The sequence below is a fragment of the Halyomorpha halys genome, unplaced genomic scaffold, assembly GCF_000696795.3.
Source record: "Halyomorpha halys isolate HHAL.00 unplaced genomic scaffold, Hhal_1.1 Scaffold169.1, whole genome shotgun sequence".
NCBI lineage: Eukaryota > Metazoa > Arthropoda > Insecta > Hemiptera > Pentatomidae > Halyomorpha > Halyomorpha halys.
Genome location: NW_027104700.1, coordinates 150,955 through 170,053, shown reverse-complemented (window position 1 = coordinate 170,053; position 19,099 = coordinate 150,955). Strand labels below are relative to the sequence as shown.

The window sequence follows — 19,099 nt, the reverse complement described above, 5'->3', positions numbered from 1 at the left end:
TTTTAGCTTTTTTCCCGTATAACACGTATTGAGTTTTTTTTTTCAAAAGACACGTATAGGCCCGTACACCGTATGCTTTTTTTACCCACTAGATCCATCTCCCTACAACCGTTCTTTCTTCTCGACGGGACCGCTATTAGGCATTACTTCATGGAGTGAAATGGCTGAATGAAGCCTCATAGTTATCTTCGTATGGTTCTCATGGTCATTTGTTGCTTCTTATTTCTTTCCAGCTAGTCACTTCTTCTCGCCCTCTCTTCCGCTCTCAACCTTTATCTCTAGGAGAGGTGTGGCTCTGAGCATTTTGTCCATATTGACAAATAAACGTCTATATATTCCTAGAATTTTATTTTTTTTGTTTATAGTTTTGTTTACCTTCCGTTCACAATTTGATGTTGATTATTACCGCTTGTTTATGTTACTCCGTCTTTTACTTCCTACCTTTACTCAATTCTACTTCGCTCTGACCTCCTCGGAACGGTAAGTGTTTCTCTCACCAGTACACTCCTAACGCGACATCCTTTTTTCACTTGAGCATTTTGCACACTTGGACCCCTCCTGCGTTTCTTTTTTAAATCATGAGCCAAGGCAAGAAGACTTTAGATCTTTTAAAAAACCTGGATTTCAGTCCCTGATGGAATAGCTACAATTTAAAATTTCAATTCGAAATTGCGTTGAAAGTAATTGTAATGATTTTTGTTATTATCACATCCAATTACATAAAAATAATATAAATGGTCAACCATGAAATAAATGCTAACGAGACACCTTTTCGAAGACAAAAAAGTAGGGAACTCCTGGACAACTGCAAATATCTTTACCGCTACCCTATGTTGGTTCGAGTGCAGCATACGGCTTACCAAATTTTCAGAATTAATATTTACTCCCCAATTCACTTCGTTCTTCTGCGAAGCGTTTGAAAGTAAAAAGCTGTTTCTTCAATCGTAATGTGTGCAGGGCATTTTGCGGCATTGCCCAATTGAAAGCATAACAGGTAGGCTCTAACCCAAATGTGGACAATCCCCGGCCCGCGAGACATTTTGAAAACCCCAATTAAAAAAAATATTACACTTTAATAATATATTACGTTCAAGAAGTGGCTATCACGCACACCGCTTCATAGGAAACAGTTCGAAATGCAACAGTACGGTCCTAAAACGGAAACCATCTTTTTCCGGTATGATTTCGCATCTTTCCAAATTGTAGCTTTATATAACATGATTAAAGGGACAATAATAGCATAAAGCCATCTTCGACTCTAATTGGGACCTCAATGTTCGGCATAAGGAGTGAAAATAAGGATGCTACTTTAGCAGATTTGGCACTGATGTACTCTGTGTGAACATTAAACCGTAGATTTTTATCAATCATTACTCCTAGGTATTTTAAACACAGCTGAGAGCGAATCTCGTCACTATCTACTGCGACATTGATGTTTTCACTTTGCTTCTTGCTGGTAACAAGGAGTGCACTAGTCATGTGATCTGCAAGTTGCAATCCTACCGATGAAAGTCAACCTCGCATTACAGCAACAGCCTGATTGGCAATTAGGGTTACTTCTTCTACGTTCTACGTCACCACCATCACTGCAACAATACTTTTTAGAACGGTAAATATATTTTGGGATCCTTAATATTCCCACCAAAATAAGTCAGAAAGGAATAGAGATACAAGCACGAATTTCTCGAAAACACCTATGTGGATTTTCAGATATGCCAAATTGTTGAAAATAATATTTACTACAGCTGTTATTCTCCTCACATTTGGGATTAAATCCTTATTAACTTCAACGGAAAGTTGCTCTCAAGGGGCATGGCTTAATTCCCACCCGTAATTTTTGTTTAGAAGGAGACTAAGGTTATGGCAATACCTGTTGTCAACCAGCCTTCTGTGTACTTTGCTTATGTTCAATTCATGGGCATTGTTTTGTGTTATTGTGTATTAAACATTTTTTAATCAATTACGTGTGTACTTATTAAAGTCACTGTAAGTCACAACATCATCATGAAGAATTAGGTGATAAAAGAAATAGGTGTTTTGAAATGTACAAGCATTATTTTCATCTCAAAGTGGTAAGTGAAAGTTGCGTGATGTATGAGCCTTAATTTTACATTTCTATTTGCAAATTAGAATTACTAAATTTACTCCTCTAATAAAAAGTTTAATTTTTTGGTTAAAATCCGCAATCTGAAATTTTATCAATGTTTAATTTTTGACAGTGTGAAAAAAAACAACTTAAATCCAATGAATTTTTTAGTCCATCCAACGTTTCAATCGTAAACAGAAATAATACATCATTAATTACCAAACCATTTTTCAAAATGTGACCCAAATCAAAATTAGAACCACAAAATCACGTGAAATATTACTGGACGACTTGTTCAATAAACTATTGTTGCTATGGAAACCAACCTTTTTTTCAATATAGCGCTATTTTAATAATCATAGTTTTGTTGTAAATTAAGTTTTAATCTGTCAAAGTCTGTATTGATTGATGAAATAAACATTAATAATGTCTAAAAAGAAATTTAAAGCAAAAGTTACGAAGAAAATGAAGATGTGCTATGGAACCATCCCAGTACCTCCTAAACCAGTATTTAAGACAAGAGAAATACCGATCCTAATTCTGAAAAAACTGTGTAATTTGATGGACAACTATTCTCCAACCGAAAATAGCTCCAATGGACTGTTTTATGGAGCAGCGGGTCTTGGGTTTACTTTCACCAAATGCGCTAATTATCCTTTGTTCGAGCCCATAAGAGAGCGTTTGTTATATCAGGCTAAAGCGTATGCCGACGCCAGCTATGAATACACAACATCGCATGAACTACCGGCGGTATCTCTTCTGTTAGGAAAAGCAGGAATTTATGCAGTTGATGTCGTAATTTACAAATCGTTGGGTAAGCATAATATATGTGACTTAATGCTTTTCCAAATTTAATTCGTTAATTTGACTTATGTAGTTTTGACATAAGGCCGTCAAAACATTTAAAACTTTTTTAAACAGAAGGTAGGTATTATTCCTCCCTCTATTGGAAAACCTGAAAAAAAAAATAAATGTTCTTCAAATTTAAGCGAGATATACCAATTTTGTTGTAAGTTTTTCACCCCGCAATGCTGGTGACTTTGGTACACCCTCTTTTATCATTAATTCCTAAGATATAAATGTCGTTGTACCATTATCACCCGTTCTTTTCATTCTTTAGAGGTTCTAGAAGGTTCCAGAGCGTAAGACAATTTTTTTTTTAATAATCTAGCCTAATTAAAGAAAAGATTGCTAATTGGATTTCTTAGTTTGTCTGAACCATTAAAGGAAATAATAATATGGTGAATAAAACACATTTTCTTGGTTGAAAAATATTTATTTTCGATGTGGTCCTCCCCAAGTGATCTAGAAACAGAATGTGGCCCTACCCCAGGAGCATTAAAAAAATTTGGGGCCCACTCTAGGAACATCTAACAAGAGATGTCATCATCCTCAGGAACAAATTCAATCGTTTTTTTCTTAGCCTAACTTAAACAGCTTCTTCTCTTGAACGTTGAAGTATCTTTTGTTCAGTATTATTCCTGTAGAAATATCTTGTAATTTCTCCTGGTAGACACGAGGTATTTCGTTAAACTACTACCCAGTAAAAAGAGAGAAAACACGGTCAATTTGAGTAAAGAAGTTTGTACCATAATCACCCCTTTGATAAAAATAGTAGAAATTTATTGTAATAAAGCGCCGCCCTCCCATAAATTGCGCATGTTTTGGCATTTAATGTAAAATTATGGAATAATATAATCGGGATCCACTTTAGAATAATATTATTAACAACGAAAAATTTCTCACATGAACATTTCACAACCAGTGAGGACTCGGCTACAGATGATCGGAAGATTTTGTCGAATGTTATGTTATTGTTAATTCAAAAAACAAAAAAAAAAAACACGCGATCAGGATAAAGAAATGTTGAGAACCCGACTGTTGGTACTGCTAGGGCAACCTTTAAGCGAACTCTAGAAACCTCCTGCACTTATCTGGCACATTTTTCAAGCCCACCAGAACTGTTCAAAAACCACATTTTCTCCATCCGTGCCATAGTTACCCCATTTTACTTTTTTTTTTCTTATATCTGATAAAATAAAATATTATTTTATTTATTATTATATTGTTATGATCAGCTTTTCCAATGGCCAAGAACATTGAAAAACTATTCCCTTCCATTTTAATTCCGATCGATTTTTTTCGGTGTAAGCAATATCCATTTTACTGAGTATAACGTGAGTAGAAAGTAGCCATTGCCAGTCCTAACCACCAAACTGTTTTTGTTATAATATTGATGAAAATGTTGAGGAAACTAGTAATGAATCAATTGGTTAGAAGAATATAAATCGATGCTTTATTTTGAACCATATATTACAATAATAACTAAAAAATTGAACAATATAAGTAGACTACATCACTGTTCACTCACTGCCGACTAGATTAGGCGCTTTTAAACTATCGACGATAAAAAGAAATTTCGAAGAAGATATTGAACATCCTGGTCATCCTATTTTTGTCGTTTGGACCTATTCAAAGCTCTCCACATCGAAATGGATCATCAAACCTGCAGAGTTCAAACAATTTCAACCTATCATTATAGGGTTTGATAAATCGTCTGTCATTCGGCATAAAGATGGCTCCTAGTGAATACAAAAGAATTTTTGAAGAGATTCTTAAAGGTTTCTACGCCATAATATCTTACTTCAATGATATCGTTGTCCATGGCAGTTCAATCAATGAGTGCTGAAAACGCCTACATAATTGTCTGAAACGTTTAAAGAAATACGACTGCTTTCATAAAAATTAAAAACGAAATTTCCAGTTATAGAGTTCTTTCACATTTCGACCCTCAATAACGAACGATCATCAATGCTAGCCCGACCGAAGTTGCAGCTGTACTTTCACACCAGGTCATCAGCAGTGAAGATAAGTCTGTGTTCATCCAAGCATACGTTTGTCTCACATTCATCGATCTCAGCGGAACAAAACTACCGTTAGCTGGACAAAGAGGTACTAGCGATTGTATTTGGGATTAAAGCCACTTCTATATGTACATGTATGGGGAAAAACATTCAACTACTCTCGAATTCTCAACCAATTAGCCACATTACCAGCCATGAAGTCTCCGCGTCTTCTTGAGTACGCTTGATTTCTATCCCAGTACGACAATGACGTCCAATTCAAAACGGAATCGAATAACAAAAATGTTGACTATTTGTCAAGAGCACCCCTTAAGCAGACTCGCTCATCCATGGATTATATCCTTGGTTATGAAGTTCACAAAATTTGTACAGTCTATTAACACAATTTAAAATGAGAGCATCACAGCGGAAAAAGAAAAGCATGAACATCGTGCAAAAATTAAATGTGACCTGATAAATGGTAATTAAGTAGATTTTGTCAACAGTTTTGATCAACTGATATACGCTTGATTTAGGCATTCCTTTCATAGATCAAAGTGTTGTTATCCCATCCTCGCCACTAGTTTTATAACGTTGGTGAAATTAGCAGTAAATCAATTGGTAGAACAATACAAATTGGCATTTTATTTTGAACTAAATATCATAAACATAACAAAACATTTGAAACATATATAAACAACAATGTGACTAGGCAACAACATGAGTCACTTAATTCCAACTAGATTAGACGCTTATAGATTATAACATTTTTAACAACTTACTCTTTTAGGTTCAGATCAAAATTCCGGTATTATGAGAAGAATATACAATAAATATAATACAACTGGGGCCAAGAATTTTCCCAAACAAAAAGTGAAACTGAGAGACACCGTAAGTTCCCTCTTATTTGTCATATATATGGATGAAATCCATAAAGATTTTCAATGTATTTGAATTCGATTAGTAGATTATTAAAAGGATGTCCAGCTGAGAGGTACTTGAAATTTTGTAGGGATTTTCCCGTTTGGTGTTGTTAATAACAATAGTAACACGTTGAAGATTGACCCTAAAGTATCAAATAGGATATCTAAAGCCAACCAAGGCAGTTGCTCTTAGTGTAACATCATCAGTAGGCCATAGATATGTTGGAAACATGTCTGTGAACCTCCCAACCCTCACTGTGGATATCAAAAGGGGATTGTTATTGCAAGCCGATTGGGTGACAGATGCCAATATTGCCGATATTCCTGCGGAACCGTAGAGAAGACCACGATGAACCGGATACGAAAACGGATAGGAGGGAGAAAAGGCAAAGTCCTTCAAGAAATAAGCCAGCTTAACATGAATAGAGAGTAATAGCGCATTAGATTGAAGCTCTCTGCTGCTAGAAATGACATGAAGAGGAAAAAGAAAACAATTGGGAATAAGTCAGAATGAACCAGGTGACGAGAGATATCCAATGGATTTTTCCAAGGAATAATGTCAAATGATAAGCTGTAAAGTAGCAATAAATAAAATTAATGGCGGTACTAGAGTACAAAACAAGCTTCAGCGACGGTAAATTCAGAAAACTTATTTTTACTGTCATTTTATTGGCACTGTTAATATTGGGAGGGACGTATTCAGCAAGTGTGCCTATTGGTCCTTTTTACCAGCTATTATTATTACTACTTTAATTAAATCACCAGTTGTCGACAGTTATCCCTCGATCACCACCAACTTTAATGTAGCATCAGCACTAATCCCCCACCACTATATATATATATGTCTCCCTACTTAGTCTAGCTAGCATTAGAGTACGTGTCATTAGCTCAGTAGCACTTGTTATGTAAACATTCTTTTTTGTATTATACCAATAAAGTTTTTTTTAAGTGTTTCATGAGTAATAGTTCATATTTGAGTTCACAATATCCTTTTTAATGGTGGTCAGAACTATACTGACCTGTAACCACACTGTATATGTGACAGGTTTTTAATACTATCTTATCTACTAATGTAAAAACAGATTTTAAATAAATTTTAAGAAGAAATAAAAAATGTTGACGAAAATGATTACAACGGCGATAGATCCATTTCACTAATCCATCATAGGCTTAAAACAATACACTCTTTCCACGAAGATTGTTTTGAATAGATTTAAGTTATTGAATAGGTTTTAATAATTTCACTAGCAAGAGATTAGTTGAAAGGTATAAACATTCTTCAGCGTTCGTAGCTATGTAACTTTAAATGTAACAAGCTTTTTATTAGTGAAAGTATAAAGTATTTTTATTCAGTACGAACAATTGACAAAAGAACTTCCCTATGTTTCCTTCAAAGGATTATACGGACGTTCAAGCATACTCTAGATTACTATCTTAAGAAAAATGGTACCAACTATCTTTTTTAAAATACCAATAGTAATAACCTCTTACCTCTGTGTTACCCCTATGTTGTGTTTCTTTTGAACTGTTAAAATTATGTTTTAACAGGTTTTGATGAAAAAGCAAGAGAATGTCTTCACCTGTTCCATGCACAAGGAGCACAGTGTTTAGTTCCTAACTATAAATCTGATGGTGGTGAAGACTTGTGGAATGGCCGCGCTAGCTACCTGACATACGCCATTTTTATAAAACGGAATTTTAAAGAATTTATTACGCCACAATTTTTTTATCCATATCTTGACCTAATGATCAAGTCATGCAAAGACTATGCCAAGAAAAAATATTCCCTTTCACCTCTGGCGTACGCTTATTATGATATGCAAAACACAGGTACAAGAGAAAGAAACGTTCTTTCTACTAGTATAACTACCAATTTTATCAATATAAATGCATTGAGTTGACATTTTATACTTTCTTAGGGATATCTCTCATGATTTCGCCAGTAGGTCCTCTGTCCATCATTTTTTTAGAGCCATTTTTACAACACAGTTTTAACTTTGAGATGGAAACATAAAATACATCTCAATTTATCACCATCTTTACTCCTAAATATTCAAAATGTGTTGATGCGGTTATAAGGTTTATTTTTCTAATTCTGTAGGGATGTAGGAAAAATACTGAAAATCCCACTAATTATTTAATCATCAAATGCTTGTAATTAATGGGTTATTAATATTTGTCCTTGAGCAGGTCTTGTACAAAAAATTAGGAATTATGTTCTAAAAATTGATGTAATTTATTAAATTATCTAATGATTTTTATGTGTGTATAAACAAAACTTATCCATAGGACAAAATATTTTAGTTATATGTGAAAAAAAACAACAGAAGGGAACATTTTAACTACCTTTTGCCTTTTCTGTCAATTCATTTTTTGTGAGGATAGAAAAAAAAACACAATTGTTTAAGATTAGATTGTAGAGAGGCAATCACTTAAAAAAATGAGGAGGAATTAATTACTATTATTTCAAATAAAATATTTATGAAAATTGAAGAAAATAATAATGTATCCCTTGTGCATTAATTTGTACGTTTTATTCAGGTTTTTAAAATAAATTTTATTTTTCTAAAAAACTTTTAGAAATAAAGTATTATGTATTTTTTCCTTGACTAGGAATATTACATGGACTTGGTGGAATACTTTTGATCATTCTTTGTTTTCCTAAATATTTGGATAAACATCCTGGTTTGGATGAAGATCTTAAACAAACAATTGACAACGTTTTACTCCGCCAAAAAGCTAATGGTGAATTCTTTCCTCTAATGAACAGTAATATTGTGATTCCAGGGGACATTTTGAAATGGAGAAGTGGGGCTCCAGGTAATCTTACTGTGTATTGTACAATTTGTATAAGCATATTTTAGTTAAATAAAGTGTTTAAGGTTAATAAAATTTGTAAATACTTCTACAATATTTATTGTATAGTCAATTAAAGGTTTGGCATACTTTCTAAGACATTACTTTTAGCATTGTCTTAATTTGCAAGTGTGCCCAAAAGTGAAGTAAAATAAATTAGGATTCAATAAAATTTCACTTTATAATCAAATTTGTGAATGGAGAAATTTAGTCCGATTTGAATTTAATATAATTTTTTTGCAGCTTTATCACTAAATTTCATAATTCAATAAAATAATTTTATTACGATTTTATAAAAATATTATTGTAGTATTTTTGTTAATTGATAAAATAGAAGTTTTTAATAAGTTGTTAATTAAGTTGTTTAAATATTAATTTTTTTTTGGCTCCACTGTTGATTCTTGCCCTCTGGTATAGTTTGGTTCTGATTGCAGTTAATTGTGGTCCCTACTATAAACATTTAGTTTATACACCCCAGATCTGCTTTTATCTTTTATTTTAAGTAAACAATAATTTATTATATACTCTGTATAAGGCTCTAAAACTGTCTTACTAAAAATTTGAGCAGAAGTAGTTCTATTCTATAAAGGATTAAAATTCAAATCAATTAACCAATAGCATGGCAGTGGCCTATCAGACCCAGTTACTATTTATTTGCCTATTTTATCTCAATCAAATAAGTTCATAAGGTATTATATTCCAGTTTTAATATTTACTAGCTAATGAATCAGAAAAACAAAAAGTGTTTGTAAAATAACAACAAAACTTGTATTAAAAGATATTACTAATAATACTTATATTGAAAAAAAAATAAGCAATATGTAATCCATGTCTTAATAGCTAACCGTGAATTTATATGTATGAATACTGATTATTAAGAAGATAAGCCATAAAAAAATAAAAATAGAGTACCTATGCTTTGATTGTTTTGAATCCAGAACCGGAAATGATGTTATTACACATTTCAATTTTAATCTTTTATTAAGGTACAGCTAATTATGGCACTAGGAAACAAATATTTATTCAAAGAACAATTTTTATTCTATGAATGTTCAATAATTTCTATTGAGTAATCTTTTTAAATAAAAATTATTTGAAAACAGTCATTCTTTAATTTTTTCAAACTAAAAGTATTTCATAACATTTATATGAAACTTTTACTTAAAGTTAGGATTAGTTGTGATTTTAAAAGTGAAAGTTACTGTTATTGTGAAGTTTATTAAAAACAATGAATCCAGAAGAGGTGTAGCCTTGAGCATTTTGCTCATGATGGAAAATAAACATCTATATTTTTTAAGTATTTCTTCTATTTTTTTTGTCCTTTTGTCAACCCTTTGATGTAGCTATTGCTGCTTGTCTATTATTTCCCTTTTACCACCCCACCTAAGCCCAATTTAGTTTTGCTCTGGCCTCCTCACAACGGTAGAAATGAGCATTTCCCTCACCAGTAAACTCTTAACGTGACATCTTTTTTCTTCTCATTTGAGCATTTTACTCATCTGAACACCTCCTGTGTTTCTTATATTAAATCATGAGCTATAGCAAGAAGATCTTAGATCCTTTACGAAATTCGGATTCTTCAGCAGAGAAAGTAATCATAAATATTTTCATCATCATCACATCCAATTATATATATATAAAAAAAGAGTACAAATGGTTAAAATCTCATGGGACACCTTTAGGGGACAAAAAAAAGTAGGACACTCCTGCCGGGTTAATAGCCATCTCAACTCTGGCTTATTACTCTCAAATAATTTTCTTCTTAGTTAGAATGCCTCTTACTAATATTGGCTATCTTATTTTATTTATGAGAGCCATAGGCATGTGATATCAAATATCGCAATAACCAACCAAATGGAGATGAATGTTTCTTTTATATATGTAGAATTAGGTTTTAAAATATTTAGTCAAAATATGGGCAGTGGGTTAGTTTCACATTTAATAAAATTACCATTTTTGATCTGTTACATTTTATCTCAGGAAAAAGAACTGAATACTGATGGGCACATAGGAGATTGTGACTCGAAGTCAGAATCTGAAACTGCCTTCATCCAGTCACACTTATAGCCTAATTTCCGTACATATAGTTGTTACTGTATGGACAAGAAGAGTTTTAATTGAAAGTATATATTGTTTATTGGTAAAATATGCAAACATTAGCTCACACTAAATATCTTGGCTCTGATTAACTCAATAAACAGATTATGAATCCACATATATGTATTGCGTTGTTTTTTCAGGTATACTTTTTTGTTTTGTTTTTTTAAATGATCAGATCTTCCCATTCCTTTTATATCGCCAGTCTGACAGGCACCATTATCTTGCTACATAGAATGCATCTATATTTTCATAGGATATCGACTGGAAAAACTTGTAAAATTATGAGTTACATGATATTTTAGACCTTTAGATTATTTTACTTTATTTGTAAGGGTATTATATATATTATTGTTTAATTTATTTAAGAAAAAGCTACATTTAAGTGAGATGAGTCCATATTTTATTTGCTGTTGTGAATTATTCAGAATCTATCGTTATATATAGGATAATTTTATACTTCTAATCCATCATTGAACAAATTATGTTTAGGTCTTTTACATCTAATGGCCAAGGCATATTTAAGGTGGGGACATTCCAGATATCTGTATAGCTGCATGTTGATTGCTGATCTAATATGGGATTATGGTTTAAAGTTTCTTCTAACAGATGGTCGTAATGGATGTGGTCTTGGTATGTTTTTATTTTTTCTAAATTAAATTTTAAGTGACACTTTGGTAATTACAGTTTTAGCATAGTTTCTTCAATGAATTATTGACTAAATAATAAAAATAATTGTGTTGATATCATTTGTTGTAGTTTAAATAATTTATTTCTCTAATTTTTTTGGAACAATAATTTCTAATATTAATCAGTTTTAATTTTTCAAAAGATGAACACGAGACCAGCATGTAAAATGTATTGTAAAATGTCATTAGAGTGCTACCAATGGGTAGTTTCTCTACAAACCTGCAACACTCCAATTTAACTTAGATCAGATTTACTAAATGTATTATAATGTACAGTTGTAAATAGCAATAAATAAATATTAAAAAAAAAATATTTCAAATAAATAATAAACATTTTTTTTTTACTCATATTTAATTATTTTACTCTTTAGACTGTATATAATTGTTAACAATTGTTCTCTTGTTCATATATTTTTTACCCTTTATTTTATTATTTACAATTATTTTTATCCCATCCTATTCCTGTTTTAACTATTATATTACCTTATTATAATCGCATATATTTAATATATTTTGTGATTGTTCCTTTTGTACCTAATTTTTCCCTTAAAAACTGTTGCATCCTCACCTTTTAAACCTACTCCCTCCATATCAAATTATACTCCATTCTGAAACCACCAAAAGTCCAGTGAGCATCTCTATCATTTCTCTTTTTATGATCTCATTTCAAAAAGTACTTTATTGAAACACTGGTGGACTTATGAATGCAAAGTTTACCGAACTCCGGCAGCATATTAAAATGAACCATGACATCTATGCAATCGTAGAGGCAGGAGCTGCAACTGATAACATTGTGGAGTTCCTACATGATGGCTACCAGAACTATGTCCTCCCCAGAAGCCGCCAGTGCTTGTCAGGGATTATGGTAGTAACCAAGTCAAACCTAATTGAGCAGTTCTCAATAAGGAAAGAAAAGTGCAACAATGACAAACTCGAAGCAGTCAAACTAAAAGTTTGGAATGGAAGTTCATACCAACGTCTCTTTTTTGTGTACAAACCCTCTCTCACCTGGATTGAGGACACGTGGGATCGCCATTGCATGCTGCTTGACTTGAATGCTCCATCTACTAAGATGAGATTATAACCACACGTGATCTGTCAGGATGGTATTGCAGCACATACTTTAATCTCTCAATCACTCGAATATCGTTTCCCCTCTTCCCTAGAAAAATCTAATCAAGATAGGTGAAACTAATTTAACTTCTGGCTGAGATAATGTACATTTCCTATACAAATACTTCGCAGCACCAAGCAACTTTGTACTGAAGACAAAAACTAAGGAATTCAAAACAACTGGTATTCATCTGGAGTATTTCAACGTGTTCATATGTGGGACAGCACGATCTGCTCATTAATGACATTTCCTGGAGTGAGATAGATATGGCGCTCTATTAGAAGAAGGGAAAAAGGGCTGGTCTGGATGAACTTCTGCCAGAATCCCTAATTAACTTAGTCCCCATTGCCAAACATACAGTAACAACCTTCCTCAACCTGATATGGCAGAAGCACTTTCCTGAAAGCTGAAGAAAGGCTGAAATTGTACCTATTCTTAAGAAAAGCAAACCTGCAGATAACCCATCAAGTTACCACCAATTGTGAGTGTCTTTTCAAATATTTATGAGAGGTTGGTGCTGGGGCACCTCCAAAAGTTCCTGGACTGATATGGTCTCTTTTCTACAAACAGGGAGGGTTTAGGGCTTCGAAAGAATAGGAACACCACGGAGCAAGTGTTAAATTTAACAAAACAAAATAAGGAGGGTTTCCATCACAAGAAGATTACCATGTCTACATTTGCAGATTTCAGGATAACTTATGACAGAGTTAATCAGAAGTTATTGGTGCAGAAAGTATACAACTTGGGACTGTGGGGTTGACTTTTTGCTTCATTTAGGTTGTTCTTTACGCAAAGATTCATAAGAGTGTGTTACCAGGAAGAAATCTCATCTTTTCGACAAACCCAAAATGGTGTAGTGCAAGGGTCAGTGTTAAACCTACACTCTTCAATATAATGATTGATGATGTGATTTCTACAGTGTCCTTCGCTCCAGGAGTTCATACGTTATTGTATGTGGGCAACTTGTTTGTCTGGGTATCATTAAAAAACATCCCTGCACTCAAGTCAGCCTTAAGTGTTGCACTAAGGCATCTTTCAAACTGGGGATCACAAAATGATATTCAAGGAAATCAACACCTTGAAGACTGAATTCCAGCTTTTTACTGTTAACTAAAAGACACTCTTTCTCGCTATCACTTGATGGTAATATGTTGAGGCAAACCATGTATCTTGATATCAAGCTGTATATCCAGTTAATATGGATAGCTCATAGTGAGAATAACGCATTGAAAGAGACAGGAGGTTGGACCTTTTGAAGAAACTGACGGGAACCTGATAGGGAGCCACCCAAGACGTGCTAGCATTATCCCACAAGACCTATGTGAGACCTGCAATGGAGTACGGAGGTGAGCTGTTGGTGATTGCTGCTTCTGATTTGACTTTTAAAAAGCTTAATGTAGCTCAAAACCATGCACTGAGAATAATCACAGGTTGTGCTAAGTCAGTGCCTATTTCAGTAATTGAGCTTCAGACAGAAATTGAACATATAAAATATAGACAAGAATTGGCTGCATTAGCCTTTAGTGAATGAACAGTTCCCATCAGCTTAAGACCCAATTCCTCGCCACACTGCCAGCCACAGCACAATTTACACAAGCCTATCATCGCCAGCCTCTAAGCAGAATACTCCATCAAATGAACTCAAGGCCATTGCATTAGAAACTTTGCATAATTGATTTCTGGAGAAAGAACCACTACATATCAATGGATCAGCCATTGGAGCAAGAGGATAGGGAGATTCAGTTGCTGCTAATAAAGCAGTTACTGGTCATAATTACTTGGGAGCCCATCTATGTAAAATTGGAGTAAGAGATAATCCTGGGTGCTTGTTTTGCTTTGAGTCAAATATGACATCCAGTTACTTATATGACTGTCCTTGCCTTGAGGACATAAGAAAAAGTTTCAATGACAAGACCAATTGATCAAAATTCACAATACTTTTTTGGGTAGCTGGAACCCTTATGACAGAAGAGCCATCCATGACCCTGTGACGTAGAGAAAAAAAATCTTTTACTTATCTATTCACCTACCTCCCTGATTTGTTATTGCACCATACTTACGCCTCATTCACTTTTTCTTTTAATTCTATCATGTTTGTTACTACTTCTATTAAGTATCATTTCCCTATTGATCACTCTTGTGGTGCATTAGTAACTCTGGCCCTCATTATTACACCATTATTGATTAGTATCATATTATTTATATATTTTAAATTTACTGTATCCTTTTTAATATATTTTTTATACTATTTCTATGTATATTCCTGTTTTTTTTATCCTATTTTACAATATTTTTATCTTGTTCTCAATAAGTTCTGATGAAGACATACAGTGTGGGACAAACTTTACTAATAAATAGTTTTTCTACTATTTGTGTACCTTTCTTGACCACTTGGACCATCTTCTTACAATCAATTACATACAGTCAACTAGTAATCTTATTTATTATTTAAAGAAATAATTTTTTAATGAGAGCGCTCTGTCATGAGGCACACCAAGGCTGGTTCTATTAGGTTAATCCGGCTTTGGCAAGTAGTCAATGCATTATTATCATTAATGAATATTAACAACAGAATATGGTAGAGTTGTTAGTGAATTCAAATCTTTTAAGTTTTTACCACTTCTTATCCAGTTAATAATTGTGTTAACCCTATAACTGAAAAACATTATTGGTTACTTACCCCTCTATTTGTTCTGTATATATAAATTCCTAAAAATGGTTTCTATTAAAAGTTCAAGGTCATTTTTTCCCATATATTTGCTTGCAGTATGTGGTTAAATGTATTTTATCCATCCTTGATCAAAGAAAGAATTTCATTGTAAGGATTTCTAAGAAGAATATATTGAAACTCTACCTAATTCTATAGATATTTGTTCTGGGTCATGCATTTATTCTTTCCTGTTTGAGGAATTATTAAAGTAATGAACAATTTGAATGGATGTAGAAAGTAGAATGAAAAAAATGAATAAATGAAATTTCTAGAAAGTAAATGAAAGGTCTTTTTATAGCTTTTAAAAAAGTCATTAAGAACATGATTAGGCTAATAGGGAGAGACCAAAGGCCCTTGAACAAAGTTTCCACAGGCTCATGGGGCAGATGTTTCATCACCACCATTAAATATATAATTCACCACAGAAATCCTACCTAGACCTTAATAATTTGCGCAGAAAACAACAAAACAAACAATTTAAGGATATTACATAATTATATTATGATATATAAAGTTTGCTCTATTTATATAGAAATTAAACCAGTTCGTCTGATGGGTTTGATCTCTTTTGACTCCCTAGTTGGGTCTGAATACAATGAAATGTTTTTGACATATATCCATCTCAATGGCACATATCAGAGTTCATCAAATAAAACCTTACTATATGAAATTTGTTTTTCCATGTTTAGAATTATGTCAGCTTGTTATGTATACTTTTAAGATTGTCATATTTATTGAGCATAATAATCGGAATACTTTTGCATACTAGAAATTATTCTTTTATTGTCTGTTGGAGCTATAGATTTTAAGCAGTAATTGTATACAAGATAAATATTTTTATGTGGGATCTAGGAGGTTTGTATGCAAAGCTGATTTGGTTAACTTATCCTCTATATTTCTATTTATCCCATGAACTTATCATGTGGATGTTAGTTTTTTTCTCTGTGTCTAATAGTTTCTTCTTTTTATTATCTAATCATCTTCCATTAAACTTGTAATAGAAGAAATCATAGGCATAGTCTACATTTAACTTAAATGTATGTAATACCTTGCTGATGACATGTTTTATTACTAAGTTATATAAAACTGGGGAATAGGATTTTCTTTGTTTTAGATCAGAACATACCATAATCTTTTCAGCATAAAAATTACTAATTCAGAATCTATTAAATGTTTATAACATACATCCATAAAAATTTCTTTGGTATTCCTTGTTCTATCAAAATATTATACTTTTTATGTTCATAAATAATAAAATAAATCAATAAATATAAAATACAATTAAGGAAACACATAAACTAATTATACAGCTAAACTATCCATGTTACTGCATACTATTAATTCTTAACTGTTGTTCATCTGTTTGAAGTAGATTTATGAGAATTTTCATATCCATATTTTTTTATGTTCTTAGATAATTATCTGTAAATAGAATGTGTTAAAAATCTATTTCATTGTTTTCAGAACTTATGTTTTTTATAAGATCCATATTTTGCCTGATAGTTGCTATTTGGTTGAGCGTAATATAATAAAATTAAAAATCAAGTTTTAATGAAACCACATATGTAATTTTTTTTTTTATTTTGTAAAATAATGACCATGCTATTACTTTAAATAAACTTGTTGTTAGGGAAATGAAATACTTCTTCAAATATGTTTCTAAGGTGTGTTTAATTTTTTTATTCATTTTTATTTTTTTTGCATATCTCAAAAAAGGAATGTGACCATTTATAATTAGGGATTGATGTACTAACTATGATCTAAAATATTTTTTTCAGGACTTGACCATGGCTTAGTAGGAAACATTTATGGACTATTGATCCTTTATCGAATGACAAAATATCCAATATATCTACAGCAAGCTCACTTATGCTCATTGGTATTGAAGGATGAAAAGTATTACAAGAATTTACTTAACAAAGATAATGTTTTTTCTCTTTTCAATGGCATATCTGGAATCATTGTATATCTTTTGGACACCATTAATGTTGAGGATGCTGAATTTCCAATTTTGCCTGTATTTTATTTTCTTGACGAATCATGATGTTTTAAGCAATAAACAATACCATATTAATGTCATAAACAATTTCATTTGTGGTTCTTATTTTTACTAGTTAAAAGTTATGGTAAAAGCGATTTATGCTAGTGTTAACTTTAAATTAATTATTTTACAGATCATAACAAAGCAAGATTATTATCCACATGCATTAAATTTAATGTATCAAAACTGACAATGAAAGAAAAGAAAAGAGAGTGGGCATAAAAAAGAAAAAAAAATTGGTAGGCATCATAGTGAATATTTACATATCCTCACTTTTATCCAAACATTTTCAGGAGGGTATATTTTGCATTTTATTTTGTTTCAAAAGTTTGTTTTTGGAAAAAAAATACCATATGTTTATATTTTTTAGAACTTTCTGAGAACCTGTATCTTTTCTGATTATCATTCAAACTGGTAAACTAATCAGTATGAATGACTCTTCCAGCAGAAAATATCTAATTTGTAAAAGTCACTTTTTATACATAACACCAAGGATACTTACATTTCTTAACTACCATCTGACAATACGATCATTGATTATCTTTCAATGAATTATACTATTTTTTATTTTACTTATCTATAAATAAATACATTTATGATTTGTTTCACTATCTTTTCATGTTTTTTGAACTTTTTAAGGGGTTAAAACTACAAGAGTTCAACCAAGATAAGATAGTCTGTTGTAGTGAGAGAACCACACATGCCTAGCCTTATCATACTCATCTTCACATTAATATGTGAACTATTAAAACTATGAAATATTACATAATTGCAGATTTTTTTTCCACTACTTTTTAAAAAGTTTTTTCCTTTTTTTTCAATGATGATTTAAAGGAATTTATATCAAAATCTCTACTATATCCTGTAAACATAGCCTTTAATTTAGGCTCATAGTTTTTAATTGGATTAAACTCAGGATGGTATGGAAGTAATATTTTTTCCAGGCATAAAAGATTTGGGATTTAGCCTGAAAAACTAGATTTATCTAAAATTCGTCTTACAGATCTTTCCGAAACTATTTTTCTGCAGGAAACATGTTTTGATTTGGTTTGCTTCTACCTTGTTTTACTTTTCTGGAAATGAATCACAAACCTTAAACCTCTTAATAACTTTGTAACCATAATGTATGTGCTTTCTATGGAGATAACTAATATAACTACTTATCTTCTCTAACATGAAGCTGTAAAACTACTGAAAATGGAATGAGGTAATAGTTTCTAGGCAAGTCCCATCCCTCTATTGGCTTACACACTTTGCTTATACTCTAGTTGGGACCAAATTTGGGTATCATTGATAAGGCAGAAGACCCTTTATTAATTTCATACCTTACAGCCCACAACTTTGTTTTCTTTAAACAATATGTTTTCTTTAAACTTCATTATAATACGAAACCATAATGAAGAATTGATATTTTTTGTATTAAACAAACTTGATATCTGTGAGAAATTAAAATGTATTTCATTAATTTTTTTATTTACATTCATATACAAAACACTGTATATCTAAAATAACAATAGATTAAAAATAATTACAATGAAAGTTTAAAATGTATAAATTAAATAGATTGCTTTAAACTTAAGATACATAAGAAACTTTATAAACACTTCAAAATCAAAATTAGTGTTTCAGTTCACATACATACAATAATATAGGAATATTACTTTTCTCCAAATTTTAAATAACCATGTGTAGATTAATAAACAGTATCATACCGGTAATTAATATTAGCAGATTAGTTTA

The 19,099-nt window shown here is 31.9% G+C and overlaps 1 protein-coding gene across 1 annotated transcript; it reads left to right on the top strand.

Annotated features, from left to right (window-relative positions):
- The first annotated feature begins 2,408 nt into the window (after positions 1–2,408).
- Positions 2,409–17,409, top strand: LOC106678922 (lanC-like protein 3). The gene is made up of 5 exons (XM_014417785.3): positions 2,409–2,900; positions 7,401–7,682; positions 8,466–8,672; positions 11,298–11,438; positions 17,097–17,409. The coding sequence occupies exons 1-5, from the start codon at positions 2,513–2,515 to the stop codon at positions 17,360–17,362; spliced, it is 1,284 nt and encodes a 427-aa protein (XP_014273271.1). The 5' UTR covers positions 2,409–2,512; the 3' UTR covers positions 17,363–17,409.
- The last annotated feature ends 1,690 nt before the right edge of the window (positions 17,410–19,099 follow it).

Bases quoted from the DNA above. Each gene is read 5' to 3' on its own strand.
- LOC106678922 (XM_014417785.3), top strand. From the start codon at position 2,513: ATGTCTAAAAAGAAATTTAAAGCAAAAGTTACGAAGAAAATGAAGATG. The intron at 2,901-7,400 runs GTAAGCATAATA...ATGTTTTAACAG, and splicing joins CGTAATTTACAAATCGTTGG to GTTTTGATGAAAAAGCAAGA. The intron at 11,439-17,096 runs GTATGTTTTTAT...TATTTTTTTCAG, and splicing joins TCGTAATGGATGTGGTCTTG to GACTTGACCATGGCTTAGTA.